Source organism: Pristiophorus japonicus, chromosome 1 (genome assembly GCF_044704955.1).
Source record: "Pristiophorus japonicus isolate sPriJap1 chromosome 1, sPriJap1.hap1, whole genome shotgun sequence".
Classification (NCBI taxonomy): domain Eukaryota; kingdom Metazoa; phylum Chordata; class Chondrichthyes; family Pristiophoridae; genus Pristiophorus; species Pristiophorus japonicus.
The window spans coordinates 66,337,472-66,360,479 of NC_091977.1; the positions used below are offsets into that span (position 1 = coordinate 66,337,472).

The window sequence follows — 23,008 nt, forward strand, 5'->3', positions numbered from 1 at the left end:
GTTTATTATTTGTCATGTTCATTCGGTGTGATTATGCCAACGCTTTTTTTTTCCAAGGAGCCATACAGACTGCTATTAAGTTACAAACTGCAGCACCTCTGATACCCATTGGGAAGATTTTACAGCTGAAACGCAAAGGGTCCACTGGAGGCTAATTAATCAGTAATCATTAAACATTTTGTGTTGTTAGTCAGGTAGCGGACTGGGATGCAAAGAGAATTGACGCCCCTTAAAATTCTTGTTTGATGTTTATTAAGGTTTTTTTCTCTCTCTGGGACTTCTCATCACAGTTGATGATTGAACAGTTCAGCTGTCAAGAATTACCTCTGATGGACGGTGGTATTTCCATAAAGGGGCCAGCATGCTGTTTGGATGTGCATTGATCTGCTATAGTTTTACTGTGCTCCTACCACATCTCCAGCACAGCCTGCCTCCTGCTCGATATGCAGAATATTTCTGGATGAAGCGAGTGGTTCTGTCACTGAGCTGATGGTGCTCAGTGACTCTTGCAGCTCTCCGCTGGTCTGTACTGCAGGAGCCTGACACCCTGACCACTGAGGCATAAAAAACAGGGAATTGAAAGTCTGAGCCTGTCAGGCCCTGGCGCATCCCCCTGAGAGCAAGGAGGGGGAACGAAGGGAATCACATCGTGAAGTGTCGGCTTGCTTCAAATCATTTGAGCAGGAGTGCAGCTGATGAGTTTAAATTTCCCATCGCCTGCTGATTAATATGCACAGCAACGCAAATTGCCATCACCTCGTCTTCACAGCTAAGGGGTTGGGGAAGGCGGCTGCACTCCTGTCAGCACTGAGGTGTGAGGCAAAGTTTGGGGAACAAAGGAGGCAGATTTGGTTAAATGCTAAGAGAAAACAACAAACATTTTAATGAAGTCATTTAGCCACACAAAGAATGGTTTAGCTAATTATTGCATTTGCTTAGCTTATGCTAAAATGTTGATATTAATTAGTTTCTGAGCCATAGGAACAGGCCATTTGAATTGGGTTAATGTCCAGAATTCATGAAATAAAACTGGTGATAATCATCGTGTGGCCTTAGATCTTGATATCTAATATCATACTCGTGATGGGGAAAGGCAATGGGATGGAAGGGAGCGGGAATATAGAAAGCTGGTGTGGAAAAAAACTACCAGACGTGATGCCAGAAAATTCCTACTAATTAATGAAGCCCGTTGGTTGATCGTGTTAATAAATCTCAACTTATTTTACAGCATATTTATTGTATCAACAAGTCCCAGATGTTGCACGTGATGTAGTTAAATTAGTGAAGGTTTTGAGTTTCACAGAAAATGAAGAAACACATTAATTACAAAGTGTGACTAGATGCAGATTAATGACGGGTTGGTTCATAATACTGAACTACTTCTTCAATTGTAGGACAACGCAGACTAATTAACTCGAGAATCTTTACATCATTTCACCCTCTTTGTGCTCTCTCGTATTTTAGGAGGTGATTTTTCTGGGAGCCCATATTCCCATCCGCAGTACACAACTTACAACGACTCCTGGAGATTTCCCAATGCTGGATTATTAAGTAAGTGTGTTTCTGGATGATACGGTTTGAACGATCGCATTGTGGCATGGAGAGCTCCTTGAGTGCATGTGTCCATTTTTTACATGTCTGCATTGTTAAGTCTTTCTTGCATTCTGTGATGATGAGATGATGCACAGGTGACAGAGCCCTCTCTTCCAGGCTGATGAAGAAGGTGTCTAGGCAGTGTATATTTAAGTTATTTTCTTCTTCCGCTTCCAAGTCTCAAGCATCATGCAGCTTCCAAGGACTTTCAGTGCTGTTTTGCATCTGACCATTACGAGGTGAAAAAGACCTCCCTGGAATTGATTCCATCTCTTCCTCTCTCACTCTGCCCCACTTCAGTGAGCTGTCTGAGCGCAGGGTATCACCCCTCTGGGTGTGATGCCCTCATCCTGTCGCTCCATAGCACAGCTCTAGATGTCACAGTTAATCGTCAATTAGTTCCCTAAAAGAAGGCACAGGGGCTAGATAATAATTCTCCGCTTTCCATGTCACTTTGTGTGTGTGGTAATGTGTTGATCAAGTAATTCATTAAAAATAAAGGGTAGAGTTTTTAAATAAATAAACAGTGTAGTGGTAAGTTATATGAACCAACAATGCAGTATGTGTAGGGTAAGGACACAGTAAGGTATAATGTATGCAAGATACAGTGTATATGAGATGGGGATTTAGTACAGGTTTAATACATAAAGTACGTGATATATTATGTTACAATATATTACGTATAATGTATATCATTCCATACCATATCATTATATCTTATTTAAGTTATACCCTATAATCTTCGTGCCTTTTGTGTAACTTTTAGGCCCAGCTCTGTTCCTCTGGTATATCAGTCCATTGAGCCTCCTCTGGGATTTTGTCAGTAATGGCAGCTCTGTTATAAAATCCTTTTTTAATACTAGTCTACCTCACTAACATTGTACTCTATTTTATTTATTTCTTCACCCCTCTGCCCCTGAATGCTGCCTGATATAAGTGATACAGAGATGTTACTTGCCGCAATATATACATTAGATGCACGTACGCAGTGATGGAGGACGAGCAAATGCACATTTGATCCCCGCTTACCTCTTTCTCGACTTGACCCGTGTTTGTCGAAAAGTTATCAAGTGGAGGCTGCACCATCTCTCTGCAGGGGGAAGGGTAAATAGAAGGGCAAGGTCACCCCAAGTGATCCTTCGTACCTTTTGACAGCTGGTTACAGGGGGTGTTCAGAGAGGACTAGGAGCAGGCTGTCTGTTAACGCCTGGGAGTGATGGAATGAAGGTCTGAAGATGGAACTTTATGAAAAGTTTAGGAAATATTGTATCATAGTTTGGTGCTCTACATGTGTGTGTAGATTTATATGTATTTTAATGAGTTAGTATGTATAAACAAGGTGTATTGTTGTGGTATGGCATGATAATGTATCCTAGAAATACCTGTATAATTGAACACAATGCAAACAAGATATTACAATATAATATACATACAGAGCATTAATATAGTGTGATATATAATTTGATTCCTGAGGTTGATTCCTGAGATGAAGGGTTTGACTTATGAAGAAAGATTGAGTAGGTTAGGCCATTACTCATTGGAGTTTAGAAGAATAAGAGGTGATCTTACTGAAACATATAAGATAATGAGGGGGCCAGACAAGGTAGATGCGGAAAGGATGTTTTCATATGGAGGAATCTAGAACTAGGGGGCATAGTCTCAGAATAAGGGGCTGTCCATTTAAACCTGAGATGAGGAGGAATTTCTTCTCTCAGAGGGTTGTAAATCTATGGGATTCTCTGTCCCAGAGAGCTGGGGAGGCTGGGTCATTGAATATATTTAAGGTGGAGATAGACATATTTTTCAGCGATAAGGGAGTAAAGGGTTACGGGGAGTGGGCAGGGAAGTGGAGCTGAGCCCATGATCAGATCAGCCATGATCTTATTGAATGGCGGAACAGGCTTGAGGGGCCAAATGGCCTACTCTTGCTCCTATTTCTTATGTTCTTATTTTCTTTTAATACATCATGTAATATATAATGTAACAGTGGAGTGATGACAAGGTATATAGAGGAAATACATTGGCCCTGAAATTCTGGTTGACCTGTTCCCACGGGCAAACGACCTAAAAACAGAAAAAAGATGCGCATTTACCTGCTGCTGCTGCGCCCATCCGAACTTCCGAGCCTGAGACCTCTGGTGACTGCGCCCGCAGCTCGTGCACGTGGGGACGTGCGCAGGCCGGGATCTGGAGACAGCAGCCAGTCAGGTACAGTATAGTTTCTCATTCATAGCAATAGGAGTTCCGTAAGTCCCCAACTCCTATTACTATGAATGAGAACCACCCCCCCACCCCCCAAACACCCAAAACACAATAAAAAATTGAAAATAAACTACACATATTCAATTAAATTACAGTTGTTAGAAAAAAATAGTTTGCCGACTTTTTAAAAAGTTTTTTTAATAAAACCTTAAAATAAACTTACAGTAGTGGGGAGGATTTTAAAAAATAAAATGTGTTTTTATAACTTTATTTTTAATGTGTGTGTGTATTTTTAAACACTTGCGCCTGTAAAAGTAGGCTATATGCCTGCTTTTTCAGGCACAAGATTTTAAAGGACATTTGCAGGGCAAGATATTCATAAATATCGGAAATCTTGCCCTGCAAGTGTCCTCGCTCCCGAGATACGGAAGATCTGTCAAGCCAGAAACTTGACAGATCGTTGACAGATCAGAAAAGCCGGTTTTCAGCGCATGCGCATTGTGGGCTGAAAATCAGCTTTTCCGATGCCTTCCTGGGTCCGTAGAAACTTCTTACGGTCCCGAGACATCGGAATTTCACGGCCAATATATACAGAATGCAGTGATATAGTGCAATGCAGGACTTGCTGTGGCTAAGGTACAGTAGGCTGGGTTTTCTGAACCACTCAGTTAGGGGCAACTAGGGATGGGCAATAAATTGTGGTCTTGCTCGTGATGCCCACATCCTGAGAATTTTAAAAATATTGCGTAGGTTGTGTTAGCCGCATGTGATTTTCCCCCACTTCCTGATTTACCTTTGTGTTCTACACTCAGATGATCCTTTACACCCAGGATGTGTCCTTTGGTGTTTGCATAAAATCCTAGGTCTGCATGATCTTGTGTTAAAAATATGTAGATATTTTCCTGCCCTGTTTTATAATTTCTATGGTCACATGTCCAATGTGCTTTAAAATGGACATAACTTCACGTATGCAGTCAATTGTCCTTCAGCCAATGACCATTTGTTTTATCATCTCTTTAAAACAAAATCAAGAACGGTCAAGTGGTCGTAGAATGAAGTCCAGATGTTTGTGTTGGGGGAGTGAGGGGCATGGGGGAAGGGAGACATTAGTATCTGTACTCGTCATATGCTGCCTCAGAACCAAGTCGGGATCACATACATATCTGTAATTCACTCCAAACATCCATTATTCTATAATAAAAACAGAAAATGTTGAAAATCTCAGCGAGTCAGGCAGCATCTGTGGAGAGAAACAGAGTTAACGTTTCAGGTTGATGACCCTTCGTCAGAACTGGCAAAAGTTCGAAATGCAACAGATTCTTAAGGAAGCGAAAGGGGGAGGGGAGGAAAAAACAAAATGGAAGGTCTGTGATAGGGTGGAAGGCAGGAGAGATTTGAGAGACAAAAGGAATGATGGGCCAAATTGAGATGATGATGGCACAAGTTAGGAAACAAAAGATGAGTCTAGATAGGGTGTGAATGATGGAATACTTACCAGCTGCCATGGGAAACAGAGAAAAAAATAAAGAGGGGGGGGTTGCAGAAAAAAGGGAGGAAAGGGAACAAAATATGGGCAGAGGTTATGGTCTGAGTCCAGAAGGCTGTAAAGTGCCTAAAAGAAAGATGGGATGCTGTTCCTCGAGCTTGCATTGAGCTTCATTGGAACAGTGTAGGAGGCCGGGGACAGAGAGGTCCGAGTGGAGCGGAGAATTAAAGTGACAGGCAACCGGAAACTCGGGAGTCACGCTTGCGGACTGAACGGAGGTGTTCTGCAAAGCGGTCACCCAATCTGCATTTGGTCTCCCCAATGTAGAGGAGACCACATCATGAGGAGTGAATACAGTAGACTAAATTGAAAGAAGTACAAGTAAATCGCTATTTCACCTGGAAGGAGTGTTTGGGGCCCTGGACAGTGGGAAGGGAGGAGGTAAAAGGGCAGGTGTTGCATCTCCTGCGCTTGCACGGAAAGGTGCCGTGGAAAGAGGTGGGGGTGCTGGGGATGATTGTGGAGTGGATTAGTGTGTTCCGGAGGGAGCGGTCGCTTCGGAATGCTGAGAGGTGAGGGGAATGGAAGATGTGATTGGTGGTGGGATCACGCTGGAGGTGGCGGAAATGGTGGAGGATGAATGTGAAGGCTGGTGGGGTGAAAGGTGAGGACAAGGGGAACCCTGACGTGGTTCTGAGAGGGAGGGGAAGGGTTGAGAGCAGAAGTGCGAGAAATAGAATAGACACGGGCGAGGGCCATGTTAACCACAGCGGAGGGGAATCCTCAGTTGAGGAACAAGGAAGACATGTCCAAGGCACTAGTGTGGGAGGTGGCATCATCAGAGCAGATGCGACGGAGACGGAGAAACTGGGAGAATGGAATGGGGTCCTTACAGGATGCGGGGTGGGAGGAAATGTAGTCCAGGTAGCTGTGGGAGTCAGTGGGCTTATAGTGAATGTTTGTCAATAGTCCATCCCCAGAAATGGAGACAGAGAAGTCAAGAAAGGGAAGGGAAGAGTTGGAGATGGACCAGGTGAAGGTGAGGGAAGGGTGGAAATTGGATGCAAAGTGAATGAAATTTTCAAGTTCAGGGCGAGAGCAGGAAACGGCACCGATACAGTCATCAATGTACCGGAAAAAGAGGGGACCCAAGTAGGACTGGAACAAAGAATGGTCCACATATCCCACAAAAAGGCAGGTACAGCTAGGACCCATGTAGGCTCCCATAGCAACGTCTTTAATTTGGAGGAAGTGAGTGGAGTCAAAGGAGAAGTTGTTCAATGTGAGAACAAGTTCAGCCAGGCGGAGGAGGGTGGTGATGGATGGGGACTGGTTGGGCCCCTGCTCGAGAAATAAGTGCAGCGCCCTCAGGCCATCCTGTTGGGGAATGGAAGTGTAGAGGGATTGGATGTCCATAGTGAAAAGGAGACGGTTAGGACCTGGAAACTGGAAACTGTTAAAGTGGCGGAGGGCAACGGAAGAGTCGCGGATGTAGGTGGGAAGAGATTGGACAAGGGGAGAAAAAATAGGAAGAAATAAGTTCTGTCGGGCAAGAACAGACTGAAACGATGTGATTACCGGGACATTCCTGTTTGTGGATCTTGGGAAGGAGGTAGAAGTGGGCTGTGCAGGGTTGGGGAACTATGAGGTTGGTGACTGTGGAGGGAAGATCTCCAGAGCAGGTGAGGTCAGTGCCGGTCTGGGAAATGATGGCTTGATGTTCAGTGGTGGAGTCATGATCCAGGGGGAGATAGGAGAAGAGGAGGTGTCAGAGAGTTGGCGATCAGCCTCTGCAAAGTAGAGGGCGGTTTGCCAAACAACAACAGCGCCACCCTTGACAAGATTGGGGTTGGATCTGAGAGAGCTGAGTGCTGCATGTTCAGAGGGAGGGAGGTTGGAGTGAGTGAGGGGAGCAGAGAAATTGAGACAGCCGATTCCTGTCGGCAGTTCGCAATGAAGAGATCTAGAGAGGGTAAGGGGCCAGAGGGAGGGATCCAGGTAGAGTGAGAATTCTAAAAATGGGAGAAAGGGACAGCTGTGTAGGGGGAAGACACCTAGCTGAAGAAGTTTTATTTATTTCTCTGTTTCCCATGGCAGCTAATAATTATTCTGCCTTACCACCCTATCTAGACTCATCTTTTGTTTCCTAACTTGTACCATTGCCATCTCAATTTGGCCCATCGTCCCTTTTGTCTCTCAAATCTTTCCTGCCTTCCACCCTATCACAGACCTTCCCTTTTGTTCTTTCCTCCCTCTGCCTTTCAGGGCCGCTTACACTTCCTGAACAATCTGTTAAATTTTGAACTTTTGTCAGTTCTGATGAAGGGTCATTGACCTGAAACGTTAACTCTGTTTCTCTCCACAGATACTGCCTGACCCGCTGAGACTTTCAGCATTTTCTGTTTTTATTTCAGATTCTAGTATCCGCAGTATTTTGCTGTTGCTGATCTATTATTCTATAACTGATTTATTGCACTCTGCATGTTTATCATCAGTTTAACCTCAAGAATGTTGCCTGTGAGATCCTCAACTAAGTTATGCAAACACATCATTCATGACCAGTGTTCCCTCTAATTTCTTTTGGGCCATGTGGCACATTCAAAATTCCACTCATGCGGGTTTGTTTCCATTTAAAAGCTGATGAGTTAGCTGCATGGGAGCTCTAGAGGGCTGTGCGGCTACGCAGGTTAAAGGAAATATTGTTCATGACCTGCACGTATCCGTTGGGTCACCAACATTGTCCCCATCATTGGCCAAAAGTCCAGTGTAGAGCATTTTCCTCGACCGTCTACCTTTCCAATACATGGATTGCTTTAAAATTCCAGCTAAGAACCGAGAGAGATTGTTTTTCTTTCCTGAGGCTAATCTTTCCCGATTATATTTCCAATATAACATGATGCAGATGGTGTGTCCAATGCATTCCTTGTCTCTTCTAACACTTTTAACTGTGAGGGTCACGAGTGATGCATGGCTTTTCACACAATGATCGCTCAACATGGCTGCCCGTTTCAGTGTCAAATGACAAGGAGTTCCGTCAGTTGGCAGTTGTGAGACATGATTGTTTGGGGTGTGCTGAGGGAATGTGTACATTGCAGATGTTGTTAAGACTGAAAATTCAAATAGAATGCATAAAACAAAGTATAAATGAATAAAGGGGAAGAGAGTTCAAATTGATATTTTAAAAGAACACTAAATGCAAGTAACAAAATCTAATGAAGAAAAATGATCCAATTTCATGCTCTTTGAATGTGATAACTCCTGTGCCATTTTAGCTCATTACTTTTAAGTTGACGTAGATCAAGATAAATTTCTTCTGATGCATTGTTCCTATCTCCTCACTGACACCGATCTGTGCATACTGCAGAATTTAACTCGAGCTGACAGAATCCCTACTCTAATACACCCAACTACTTAAACATTTATATTTTACAAGGGTATGGGGTCATTGGATATGACCGTGCCTCACTACTGTTAAATAATTAGGGCACTTCCTGTGCTGAGGTCATGTCCCCTAGAGATGTCTTGGCATATGAAAATGACTTTGACCGTTCCGGTTCCTGAGATGGTGTGAGAATGATGGATATGTTATTGAAGTGCATTCTAACTGATTAATGTTAGAGTAAATGCTGCTGGATTTATTCAACAATCACAGAACTCTATACCAGCCTAAAAAAAAAGTACGCATAATTGTTCCAAATGTGTGTCTCACTTATTCAGACTGCCTACCCCAACCAAAAGGACTGGACAGTGGGGACCAGCTCCATGGATGGCATCAATGTGGCTCCTGATTTAACTGCTTGCAGTTGCCATGGAAACATGTTTATCTTTCTCTGTCTAATTTTTGCTTCTTTCCTTTAGCCCAGCCCAATCTCCCCACTATACCTGATGACATGACCAGGCTTGTCAGTTTTTCCTCTCCTGCTTCCATGCTTATCTATCCAGTCATAGCCAGGGAATCACCTGCAACGGCTTTGCATCTCGCTCTCACACCATTACTTCTGGGGATCCACAAGGGTCTGTCCTTCCCACACCACCCCTATTTCTCATCTACATTCTCGACGACATCATCCGAAAACACAACGTAAGATTCCACATGTATGCAGACGACACCCAGCTCTACCATACTGCCACCTCTTTTGACCCCTCCACTTCCTCTGATTTGTCATAGTGCTTATCCGATACCCAGTACTGCATGAGCAGAAGTTTCCTCCAATAAAATATTGGGAAGATCAAAGACATAGACTCTGATATTTACGGGGAGGCCGAAAGTGGCAAAAGAACCAAGCAAGGCATGTGATGTAGAGGTCCTGCTGAATTTAACGGTACCATTCCATTATCATTTTTCTTAAAATTTTGATTCCCACTGGGTAGTCGGCCAAACTGACGGGCTGGCCGACTACCGGGCGGAAAATCAGCCCTTAGATATGGTCCTTGGCAATCGATGGTGGGAAAGCTGCAATTCGGGGCTTGGATGGGAGGGGGTCATCCGTGGTCATGGGTGGTGGTGGGGAGGGAAGATAGAGGCCATTAGTGGTTTAGTGGAGAGGTCGGCAGTTGCAGCAAGGGCTAGAGAGAGGCCACGATCAGCATAAGAGAGGCCAAAGACTTCCTTGAGGAATGCTCCTGCTCCTCCTGGCCCACAAGGAGTGCTATAAAAAGCACTTACTTTCTGGAGCCAGCGGCTCCCACCTCGTGCTCCTGCCTGCTGAGTCATGGGTAACCCACGCAGCGACAGGTAAATTTAAATCCTGCTACCAATTACACTGCCGGAGCCTGATTTGAATATGCTAATGAAGTGTCCTGCATCTCCAAGACTTGCATGCCTAGCTACCTGCCGCCTAAAAAATGGCTGCAGGTGCATACGAGTCAGGTTGGGGAAGCATTTTGTGTTTTTTAGGGTGTAACCCCCCCTACCAACTCCCGCCTGTCATGGGGGGTTATTATCGAGGCCATTGTTTCCAGTTCCCACCACGAACTCTGTTCCCTAGCCACCGACTCCGTCCCCCTCCCTGGCCACTGTCTTCCCCCCTCCCTGGCTGAACTAGACTGTTTGCAACTTTTCGTAATCTCTGCAACCTATTTGACCCTGAGTTGAGCTTCTGACCCCCATATCCTCCATCACAAAGACCGCCGACTTCCACCTCCGTAATATTGCTGATCTCCACCTCTGGACTGCTCATCTGTTACCGAAACTCTCATCCATGCTTTGTTACCTCCAAACTCGACTATTCCAATACTCTCCTGGTCGGCCTCCCATCTTTCACCCTCCAAGAATAGCCTCACTGAATGTGTTAATATGCTGTGTCATGGTGATAGGATAACAGCTGGTTGAGTTCCTGATATCAACCAGGTCATCTAGGGTAGGTGGCAAAGCAAGACACTTCTCCACTGAGAGGGCTTTTGACCCATGCCACTCTTGTGTAGCTGCTGACAGCAAGTAAGAATAGCTTTACAGTTGATCTATCTGCCCCTCAGATATCGTGCATGGGGGAAAATAACTGGAAGGAATGGGAATGCTGGGTTACATTGATCCTTTGTGAATGTATTCAAGAGAAAGAAAGACTTGCATTTATATAGCGCCTTTCATGATCTCAGGATGTCCCAAATGCTTTACAGCCAATGAAATACATTTAAAAAAAAAGTGTAGTCACTGTTGTCATCATCATCACCATCATAGGCAGTCCCTCGGGGTCGAGGCTGACTTGCTTCCACACTAAAAATGTGTATTCAGGTACATAAGAACATAAGAACATAAGAATTAGGAACAGGAGTAGGCCATCTAGCCCCTCGAGCCTGCTCCGCCATTCAACAAGATCATGGCTGATCTGGCCGTGGACTCAGCTCCACTTACCCGCCCGCTCCCCATTACCCTTAATTCCCTTATTGGTTAAAAATCTATCTATCTGTGATTTGAATACATTCAATGAGCTAGCCTCAACTGCTTCCTTGGGCAGAGAATTCCACAGATTCACAACCCTCTGGGAGAAGAATTTCCTTCTCAACTCCGTTTTAAATTGGCTCCCCCGTATTTTGAGGCTGTGTCCCCTAGTTCTAGTCTCCCCGACCAGTGGAAACAACCTCTCTGCCTCTATCTTGTCTATCCCTTTCATTATTTTAAATGTTTCTATAAGATCACCCCTCATCCTTCTGAACTCCCAACGAGTAAAGACCCAGTCTACTCAATCTATCATCATAAGGTAACCCCCTCATCTCCGGAATCAGCCTAGTGAATCGTCTCTGTACCCCCTCCAGAGCCAGTATATCCTTCCTTAAGTAAGGTGACCAAAACCGCACGCAGTACTCCAGGTGTGGCCTCACCAATACCCTGTACAGTTGCAGCAACACCTCCCTGCTTTTGTACTCCATCCCTCTCGCAATGAAGGCCAACATTCCATTCGCCTTCCTGATTACCTGCTGCACCTGCAAACTAATTAATGCAGATTAATTCATTTTAAACTATGAAAGATGCCTGTGCGTGAGTTTTTTTAACGTGTGGTGGCCGTTGCACACCAGCCACCACACGGGCTTGACAGAGCAAGGTCTTGGTCCAGTGGCAAGGGGATCCAAGACGGCCGGAGACCAGGCTCTGCCGCATGTGCCAATACATACACACAAGCTCAACCATTCTCCTATTGTCCTCATTCCCATGGGGCCTCTCTCTATGTGGAATTCATAGTATGCAATGTGAGCCTCACAGCCTCGCTATTGGCCTGTGATGCACCTTCCCTTGGTCTTGTCCATGCTGCTCTACCTCAATTGTAATGTAGGAAACATAGTGACCAATTTGCGCACAGCAAGCTCCCACAAACAGCAATGTGATAATGGTCAGATAATCTCTCTTTTGATGATGTTGGTCGCGGGATAAATATTGGCCAAGAACTCCCCCACCTCCTCTTCAAAATAGTGTCATGGGATCTTTTACATCCACTTGAGAGAGCAGACAGTGCCTCGGTTTAATGTCTCATCCAAAAGACGGCACCTCCGACAATGCAGCACTCCCTCAATGCTGCACTGGAGTGTCAGCCTAGATTTCTGTGCTCAAGTCTCTGGAATGGGACTTGAACCCACAACTTTCTGACTTGGTGGCAAGAGTGCTACCAACTGAGCCACAGCTGACGCTATATGAGTGGCATGTACTAGTCTACCTGAATTAGACATGTCAATGATTCTTCAGAGACTAGCATTGGAGTCCTCCCACATTTCACATCGTCATTCCACATGAAGTTAAGCTAGATTCTCATCTTTAAAGCCCTGTTGAATTCTGCTGGGTCAATGATGCTCTCTAAGAGCAAGTGGCAAGCTTCATGCTACGATGCAAAGTCAGTTAATGTAAACATTTTGTCACATTCCCAGAGCTTACTTTGTGATGAGCTGGGATTGAGTAATGGAGAGACCTGCATTAGAGTGGAAGGCAAACAGCTCCTGAGGGCTGCTGAAAGAGACAGGGCCTTTAGAAAGACTGAAAATTGTATTTATAAATATCATTTATTGGCCTTTCCAAAGGCTACAGTGGGGTGGCGGTCAATAGCAATCCAGTGTCAGAGTACAAAACAGTCTGTGAGCAAGTGGCCAAGTAGTTTAGTCCTTGACTCCTGTCCTCTCCTCTTCTTCTTAGGCAGTCCCCTGGAGTCGAGGATGACTTGCTTCCACACTAAAAATGAGTTCGAAGGTGACTAATGAGATCAATGCGGGATCTACAGTATCTGTCACAGGTGGGGCAGATGGTGGTTGGAGGGATGGATGGGTGGGGTGCTTGATTTGTCGTACGCTCCTTCCGTTGTTTGTACTTGACTTCCGCGTGCTCCCGACGAAGAGACTCGAAGTGTTCGGCGCCTTCTCGGATGCTTCTCCTCCACTTTGAACGGTCTTGGGCCAGGGATTCTCAAGAGTTGGTTGGGATGTTACATTTTTCAAGGAGGCTTTGAACGTGTCCTTGAAGCGTTTTCTCTGCCCTTCTGGAGATCACCTTCCGTGACATAGCTCGGAGTAGAGTACTTGTTTTGGGAGTCTAGTATCGGGCATGCAGACAATGTGGCCAGCCCATCAAAGCTGATCGAGCGTGGTCAATGCCTTGGTGCTGGGGATGTTGGCCTGAGAAAGAACACTGACGTTGGTGCGCCTATCCTGCCAATGGATTTGCAAGATTTTGCGGAGGCAGCGTTGGTAGTACTTCTCCAGTGCTTTGAGGTGCCTTCTGTACATAGTCCATGTCTCTGAAGCATATAGGAAGGCGGCTATCACTACTGCTCTGTAGACCATGAGCTTGGTGCCGGGTTTGAGATCTTGGTCTTCGAACACTCTTTTCCTCAGGTGGCTGAAGGCTGCACTGGCACACTGAAGACATTGTTGGACTTCGTCATTGATGTCTGTCCTTGCTGATAGTAGGCTCCCAAGGTATGGGAAGTGATTCATATTGTCCAAGGTCTTGTCATGGATCTTGATAATCGGGGGACAATACTGTGTGGCGGTGGCAGGTTGGTAGAGAACCTTTGTCTTACTGATGTTTAATGTAAGGCCCAGACTCTCGTACGCTTCAGTGAAAGTGTCAATGATGGTTTGGCATTCAGCCTCCGAGTGTGCATAAACGCAAGTGTCATCTGCATATTGTAATTCAATGTCAGAGGTTGGGACAACCTTGGTTCTTGACTGGAGGCGTCGGAGGTTAAACAATTTCCTGCTTGTCCTGTAGATTAACTCCACTCCAGCGGGGAGTTTGTTAAAGGTGAGATAGAATCATAAAAATTTACAACACGGAAAGAGGCCATTTCAGCCCATCGTGTCTGTGCCGGCCGACCAAGAGCTATCTAGCCTCTCCCACTTTCCAACACTTGGTCCGTAGCCCTGTAGGTTATGGCACTTTAAGTGCACATCCCAAGTATACTTTAAATGTGGTGAGGGTTTCTGCCTCTATCACCCTTTCAGGCAGTGAGTACCAGATCCCCACCACTCTCTGGGTGAAGAAATTTCCCTCATATCTCCTCTAAACCTCCCCCAAATTACTTTAAATCCAAGCCCCCTGGTTGTTGACCCCTCTGCCAAGGGAAATAGGTCCTTCCTATCCACTATCCCAGGCCCCTCATAATTTTATACACCTCAATCAGGTTTCCCCTCAGCCTCCACTGTTCCAAAGAAAACAGACCCAGCATCTCCAATCTTTCCTCATAGCCAGGCAACATTCTTGTAAATCTCTTCTATACCCTTTCCAGTGTAATCACATCTTTCCTGTGATTTGGTGACCAGAACTGCACACAGTACTCCAGCTGCGGCCTAACCAGTGTTTTATACAGTTCAAGCACAACCTCCTTGCTCTTGTATTCCATGCCTCGACTTATAAAGAAGAGTATTCCATGTGCCTTCTTAACCACCTTATCTACCTGGCCTGCTACCTTCAGGGATAGTGGAACTGCACTCCAAAGTTCCTTTGTTCCTCTACACCTTTCAGTGTCCTACCATTTAATGTGTATGTCCTTGCCTTGTTAGATAGCCCCAAATGCATTACCTCACACTTATCCGGACTGAATTTAATTTGCCACTGTTCTGCCCACCTGACCGTTACATTGAGATCTATCTGCAGTCCGCAGCTTTTCTTCTTCATTATCACCACACAGCCTATTTTAGTGTCATCTGCAAACTTCTTAATCATACATTTAAGTCCAAGTCAATGATATATACCACAAAAAGCAAGGGATCCAGCACTGAGCCCTGCGGAACCCCACTGGATACAACCTTCCAGTCACAAAAACACCCATCAACCATTACCCTTTGCTTCCTGCCTCCGAGCCAATTTTGTATCCAACTTGCCACTCTGCCCTGGATCCCACGGGCTATTACTTTCGTGACCAGTCTGTCATGTGGGACCTTATCAAAAGCTTTGCTAAAATCCAAATACACTACATCATACGCACTGTCCTCATTGACCCTCCTCATTACCTCCTCGAAAAATGCAATCACGTTAGTCAGACGCGACCTTCCCTTGGCAAATCCATGCTGACTGTCCTTGATTAATCCATGACTTTCGAAATGAAGATTTATCCTGTCCCTTAGGAATTTTCTAATAATTATCCTACCACCGGGGTTAGGCTGACTGGCCTATAGTTACTTGCAGCAAAGCATTGCAGCGAGGAAGATTGAGAAGAGCATTGGTGCAATGACACAGATTGCTTGATCCCGGTCTGCACTTGTATTGGGTCTGTGGTGGATCAGTTGGTAAGAATTATGGCTTGCATGTCATCGTGAAGTAGGAGGAGGATGACAAATTTTTGAGGACAGCTGAATTTGAGAAGGACACTCCATAATCCCTCATGGTTGACAGTGTCAAAGGCTTTTGTGAGGTCAAAGAAAGCCATGTACAGAAGTTGATGCCGCTCCCTACATTTTCCTTGGATTTGTCGCGTGGTGAAGATCATATCCGTTTTGACCCTTAGTGGGCGAAATCCATATTTTAACTCTGGGAGGAGCTCTTCAGCCACTGGGAGGAGATGACTGAGGAGGATTTTTGTGATGATTTTCCAAGCGACAGACAGCAGGGAAACTCCTCTGTAATTACCGCAGTCAGACTTGTCACTTTTCTTGAAGATGGTCACGATTATGGCGTCTCTGTGATCTCCTGGCATGCTCACCTCATTCCAGATAAGAGAGATGAGGTCGTGGATTCGTGCCAAAAGTAATTCTCTGCCATGCTTTAGTACTTCCGCGGGGATTCCATCTGCTCCTGAAGCCTTGTTGTTTTTCATTGTCGGATGGCCTTTTCAAACTCATGCCGGGCTGAGATTGTGCCACGGTCGTGATGAGTAGCACGCTGTGGGATGGAGTCAAGGACACTCACGTCAAAGACAGAGTTTTGTTTGAGGAGATCCTTGAAGTGCTCCTTCCAGCGGGCACTGAATGCCTCTCTGTCCTTGATGGGCACGTCTCCGCTCTTGGCTCTAAGTGGAATAGGACCTTGAGTGCTTGGGCTGCACATGGTCTTGACTGCGCTAAAAAATCCACGCACATCGTGATTGTCGGCTCGATTCTGGATCTCCTGCGCTTTTTCCACCCACCAACTATTCTTTAGGTCACGAAATTTTTGTTGGACCTCGGCCTTCAGTTGCTTGTAGATCTGCTTTCTTTTGCTCGAGTTGTGGTTTTGTTTCCAGTTCAAAAATGCCTTGTGTTTTCAGTTTATTAGCTCCTGGATCTCCTGGTCATTCTCATCGAAGCAGTCTTGGTAGAGTAACCAAAAGTCTCTTTGTAGGTGCTAATTATGGTGGACATGAGGGCAGACCAGGCCCTATGGACACACTGCGGTTCCGGTTCATTGGCAGTCATCGGGTTGGCTGTGAGGCATTGGCTGAATCGGGCTTTCTTTGCAGGGTCTTTGAGGGACCCAGAGAAGGTATAGCACAGATCAGCAGGGAGGTCGGGATCCAAAGCCAGCAGCGAGGTCGGGACACGAGGCCAAAATACGCGTGGTCACTAGTAAAGAACCAATGACCAGACCTGGAACGGCTGGAGAGAGAGTGAAAAAGCGCAGCAGAGCAGCGTGCTGGAGCTGGAGCTGGGGGGCCCGGAGTACAGTGTCAGTACTTTATGGACAAATTCGCAAGCTGCTCCAAGATTAAAGCGCTCACCTACACTGCGACACCTGAAAACCTTGGAGAGAGGACCTGAGGGAGGGAGGGAGGGGGTCAGTAGGAACATGTGCGTGCGTGTGTGTGTGTGTGTGTGTGTGTGTGCTAGGCCCATGCAGCAGAGCCCGGTCTCCAATCATCTTGGATCCCATTGCCATTGGACCATGATCTTGCTGTCAAGTTCGTGTGGTAGCTGGTATGCAACTTCCACCCCATGTTAAAAGAATTCACCCACACGCATCTTCCACCCTTTAAAATGTAGTTCGGGACCTGGAACATCAGGAATCTCATGGACAACCCCAACAGCGATGTAGCAGTCTTGACCCCAGTGTGTCTGACAAAATGCATGAGGCGACTGTGAGGACAGTCCAACATGCCCTGTGGAAGATAGTGGGCTGCTTGAACTGAAGCGGGAGGTGAATGTGTAATGTAAGCTTGCTGGCAAAGTAGGACTATCCAGAGGTACCATATACCAGGTAAATGGTGCATACCATGAAATGTTGGCTTTCAATCTGACCCCCGTCCACTGCTAGCCCATGTCCAACCTTCACACTTTGTAGTTCCTTTCTTTCTGTTTCAAGCATATCCATACTTTAGCAGTGCACATTTTCAAGCTGCAACTTACATTTGAGAGCCTTGCCACACTCTCATGTTCCATAGGCTTTATACATGAAACCACGGTAACACTAATGTGGTCACCTATTGGCGCCCGGGGATGGGCTTTAGATTGGGCACGTGGCAGCCATCAGTGACCTATTGTGCCTTGGGAAATGAAGTGGTATCATGGCATTGGGCAGCCGAGTCCCACTATTCAGTGGGTAAGGAGGTGAAATTACAGACCGTGCTGCTTCACATTGACTGACGTTACAATGTTGGCTGTCAGTGATCGACAAGCATCACACCTGAGGGGGCAGTGTGGTGTCTGGGTGGCAAGGTGTGCTTGTTGCAGATGGCAAAGCTCTTCAACTGGCATCCTGCTGACCCCTCCCCTCCCCCCCCCCCCCCCGAGATCCTTAGTGATTGGCAGATGGGTTTGCAGATATATTCTGGGGCCTGCTGATCTCTGTGGTATCTTTCTTTCATCATGTCCCACCTAAACCACAAAATGCTGTATATTGAGAACAAATTTACCTTAAGGATCTTATTTCCCCCCCTCCCACCCCAAGTTATCCCCCCAACTCCCCCAAAAATGTTTTCTGACGTGGATATTAAATTAAAATATCAAATATGGGACAATTGTCATAATTTATTATTAACATTGAAAAAATAAAATTATACAAAGCTTTCAGCACTTTAAGAACTCCTGGACCCACTGTGCTTTCTTTGCCCATTCCAAATGGGTGCTGGAGGAAAATATGGTTCAAATGCCAAATTAAGCATAATTTTAATTATTTTCCTTTGAAAGCTGGCTCTCTAATGAGGCTTGCCCTGGACTGGTGCACTAGGTTTCAGTACTACAAGTGCTTCCCCACCATATTGTACCACATTGGGCATAGCAGGCCTCAGGCTTCTGCCCCAGCTAATATGGGGAGCCAGGGCTTATAGCACAGCAGTACCACTGGACTGCAGGAGTGCATTATTGTCCCCCGTATGTTTTTGAGAAAATTCTGACAGTATAAATGTGTAACTCCAAATCATAGCCTGGAGCCTACCCAAATCATCAGTCTAAAGTTTGAAAAATTTAAAAGGGTTGTGTGAGAGAATAGAATCCCAAGCTCAAAGTGACCTGATACGGACTAACTCCCTGAATTTAGACCCAATCATGCCACTTGACTTCAAATGTGCCTCTTTTCACTACCTATGTGTTGAGGTATACACCACCATCTTGTCTTTCCTTGTTGCCATGCCAATTTTCCAGCTGAGTACATGGAGTATGTAATTTGAGCCATATTAAGAAAGGTAATTACATTTTAATTCTTTAGTAAGAATCATAGTGAGTATTTACCTATGTGATCCTTGCCAGTCTAGTAGGATGGGTGTTCCAGGCCCTGGGATGACAATGCATCTGGCTGATCCTTCTAGTCTAGAAGGGACGAGGTATGCCGGTTTCTCGTGGCTCAGATTGATTTCCTAGTTGAAAGGTGAGGGTATGTGGCCTTGTGATGAGTGTCTGATGGTCCAGGGCAAGGTGAAAATGTGCCCACATAGTGAGAATTTATCCATTTGTTCCTCTCTGGTCGAGTGAGGATTGGGTTATGTGGTGTTGTGGTGAGTATGCACCTGATCCTTAATGAAGAGCATGGTATGTGGCCGTGTTTTGGGGTATGTGCCCCTGAATTACTGAGAGCAAAGTGGTGAAGCAGGATATCGTGTGGATGCGTATCTCTAATCCACCGCACTGCTGAACCCACAATATTGTTTTCACCTGCCCTCCTGTGTAACAGTGCATATACTCGCTGAGGCTTCTCATTCCATTACCTTGGAGAGCAGTATCACACATGCTGCTGATCGAGGTGAATGACCATTGCCATTTTGATGAGTGTACTATGGCCCTTAAATCTAATTTGCTGAGTCAGATGACCAAATCTCAGTTTATTTTGAAATCAATTCCAAATCTGAACCTGGGCTGAAGTCTGAGGTTACCTAAGGATTTTGTTTATTGTAGAATGTGGATGGTATCATTTTGGATAGTTCTTGTGGTCAAACTGTATTGTGGGTTTTCATTCCCCCCACTCTCTATCTGCAGTTCACTGAATGTCAAATGGCACACGATTACTCTGTACTGGCAGGGAAGTGTAGTCTAGCCAGAACTGGAATGTCATCCAAGTTTCCAATGGACAACTGATATTCCAGTCAGAGATCATAGAATCATAGAATAATACAGCACAGAAGGAGGCCATTCGCCCTATTGTGTCTGTGCTAGCTCTTTGAAAGAGCTATCCAATTAGTTCCATTCTCCTGCTCTTTCCCCATAGCCCAGCTCTTTCTCCATAGCCATGCACATTTTTCCTTTTCAAGTATTTACCAAGGAAAGCCCAGATATCTAAGATAGCCTCTCAGTAAAGTTTAAAAAAGGATAGTGCAGGACTGATATCCTATCTGTAGATACCACAAGTACTTTTAGTAAATGCTTGATTATATTTACAAACCATGCTAAAGTCATCTTGGGACATTAAAGATGACAGTCATGTTCTCCACCTTAATACCTTGAATCCAATATCAGATACTTGGGGTTTGGATGTAGAAGTCTGAATGGACTTTGAACTAGTTTCAGAATCAAAGATGGTCCCACTCCTCTTCCACAGAAGCAAACACTTCTGATTTTGTTCTTAAGGATTGAAACTGTTCCTGTTCATTATTATTTTTTGACTTAAATACAATATATTTGTTCTGGCTGCTATAGCCCCTAACGTGCAGTTAGATGGTTCATTGAAAAGTGGTTATAACATGTGCAATGAAAGAGCTTACTGAAGAGCATTATTAAATGTTGTCACTTTGGGTAGTTTGTCTGTTCAAATAATATTTGTTGCACTTTTCTCTATTTATGGCACATTTTTTAAACTGATGGGTAAAGCCAGAACTTTCATTTATGTAGTGCATTTCATGTCCCAAAGCACTCCACAACCAATGCGTGAACTTTGAAGTGTAGTCACTGTTGTAATGTAAAAAATGTGGCAACCAATTTGCACACAGCAAGATCCCATAAACAGCAGTGAGTAATGGGCCAGAATTTGCTGTCATAATAACGGTGAGGTGAATGGCAGTCGCTGTTATTTATGCGTAAATGGTACAGTAACTTCAGGCGAGGTGCAGATGCACAGTTAAATGCAAATATCCATAAGTTGCTGTCTGAGTTGCTTCACGAAAAAGGCATTTCGCTGTCTGCCTCACTATTGAAATACATTGAATGTCATGAAGTTGCTGTATTTGCACGGTAGATATGGACTGAACCCGCCGCAGATATTTAGGGCTAGTAATTAGTAGTACAAGTACCCGCTTAACAATGTGCTAAGTATTAATTACTGCCAATCAATCTCTCTAGCACCAAAAATGAACTATTACATGTGTAGAGTCTCATTCCTTCAGCTTTTGAATTTTTCGGGGAGATTTTAAAAATGCCAAATTTTTAATTTTAGTTTTTTTTCTTACTTTTCCTTTCTGTCTCTTTCCCTCTTTCTCTTAATTCAATCTTCTTCCCTTTCTTTAGTTCTCTTTTTGTACCTGTTTTGACATTTAATTCTAATGGCAGATGTTGTTACATACCCTGTGACAGCAAAATCTGCCCCAATGTGTTTTCATTGAGGGTTGAATGTTGTCCCAACATCGGGAGAACTCCCTGCTCTTGTTTAGACAGTGTCGTGACATCTTTTAAATTCTTCAGGTACTGCATAATTCCATGGGATTTCCTTTTCTCCGGTACTTTTTAACGCTGTTGGGTGGGCAAAAGGGAAACTTCCATTTAAGGAGTGGGGGTTACATGCTCTCCTTTCACCATGGGGCCCCAGGGCTTGAATTTAGTGAGGGATAAAAGTCTCCCTTTGCTGTAAGGGTCCAATGTAAAATGGCTTTGGATTGATCCAATTCCAAATAAGCATGGGCCTGTAGCACAGTACAATTCAGCACAAATTGTCAATCTTACTGAGAGACGGCACATGGATAGCTAGGAACGTGAAGAGACAACTTCAGTAGAAACTGATTTTTATTAAATTGCTGTTAATGTGCATAATTACAACAATAACTTGTAGTTACTTAATGTCTCTACTGTAGATAAATGTCTCAAAGCATTTCAGAGGCATATTCAAAACAAATGGACGCCAAGCTGAAGATGGCCTTTATCTTGCTCCATGTGTCCAGGGAGATGTACTTTCCCAGGGGCATGGGTCTGGAAACTCTGCCTTATACTGTTTATCCAAGATATCTCTCCCCACCTTCTTTACTTTCCCCTCTAACTGACTAAGATGTGACAGTAATATTAATGGAGAGAATTGTAAAAAGATCACTTTCCTTTAAAGGAATTGAGAGCTTGGTGGCGGGGTGTTGTTTCATGTAAAACAGTAGGAATATATAGTTGTAATATTTATGTGATGCATTGTATAGTATGTCTATGTTTCTGATTGGCTGCCCTATCCCTAATGATATAATGAGTGGCTGAGGGGAAGTTTCATTTACTTTTGTAATGATAGTCCATGAAGAACACTGATGTATTTATCTAACTGTAATTTATTTATGAACTCTTTTATATTAAAAAAAAGTATTATCCATGATCAGTGACATGGCAGATTCATTGCGGATCAATATTTTGGAAAGGAGCTCTCAGTAATTTCTACCCATTACAAAATGAAGGTACCTGTCTGTATAATTCAAGACGGTGAACAACAGCATAACAGAGTTCATAGTGCATTATATAAGGGCTGATTCTTCGATGTGCACTGTGACCAGGATCAGTGCTGGTTGTATAATCATGGCTCTGCAGTGCCTGATGTTCTGTCTATTAATTTAAGTGGACGTGAAACCCGGGGCTGTGGGCCCGCAAATTTCCATCCAGCACTGGCTGCAAGCACTGTTCCTTGCCAGGATGTGCCTGATTGGAGAATCAGCCCTTAAAATATACACCCTTTCTAACAATTCTGTTGTTGTTGGTGAGCAGTGCCACCGGAGGTCAACTTTTCATTTACTTAATAGTTAAAAATGAGATGTTGATGGCCAACTAGCCAAAACTAATCCAAAGGGGCAGTGGCTCCTAAGCAGTTGAGATTTGGGGTGTCAACCCAGATGTCCTGATTGGTGTTAATTTAGTGCCAGGTATTGACCCATTTAATGTGAACTGCTTTCCTCTCTGATCTGTGCAAAGCTTTCTAACCCTGATGTTGTTCTCTCTCAGGTTCCCCCTATTATTACAGCACCGCAGCCCGCGGGTCAGCACCAGCTGCCGGCGCCGCAGCCTACGATCGTCACTAGCCGGGGGTGGGGATGGGGGCGGGCATGGGCTGCAGGTAGTAAAGAAATTGTGCACTTACAACACATATCAATCAGGTCTGAGACAACAGGAAATGTGTGAAGCTCAGAAGGTCAAATGTGAACTTCCTGCAGGATAATCAAACTCCCTCTCGGACGACTGCTGCCGAACGTTTGCTGTTTCCCTGTAGAACGACGGAAACTTGGACCCACACTGATC

The 23,008-nt window shown here is 44.8% G+C and overlaps 1 protein-coding gene across 1 annotated transcript in view; it reads left to right on the forward strand.

Annotated features, from left to right (window-relative positions):
* pax5 (paired box 5) overlaps positions 1-22,791 on the forward strand; it is a 314,658-nt gene extending 291,867 nt beyond the window's left edge. Inside the window, exons 9-10 of the mRNA XM_070900982.1 lie at positions 1,465-1,551; positions 22,715-22,791. Of these exons, the coding sequence (XP_070757083.1) occupies positions 1,465-1,551; positions 22,715-22,791 (164 nt within the window). The remainder of the gene's footprint in view (positions 1-1,464; positions 1,552-22,714) is intronic.
* The last annotated feature ends 217 nt before the right edge of the window (positions 22,792-23,008 follow it).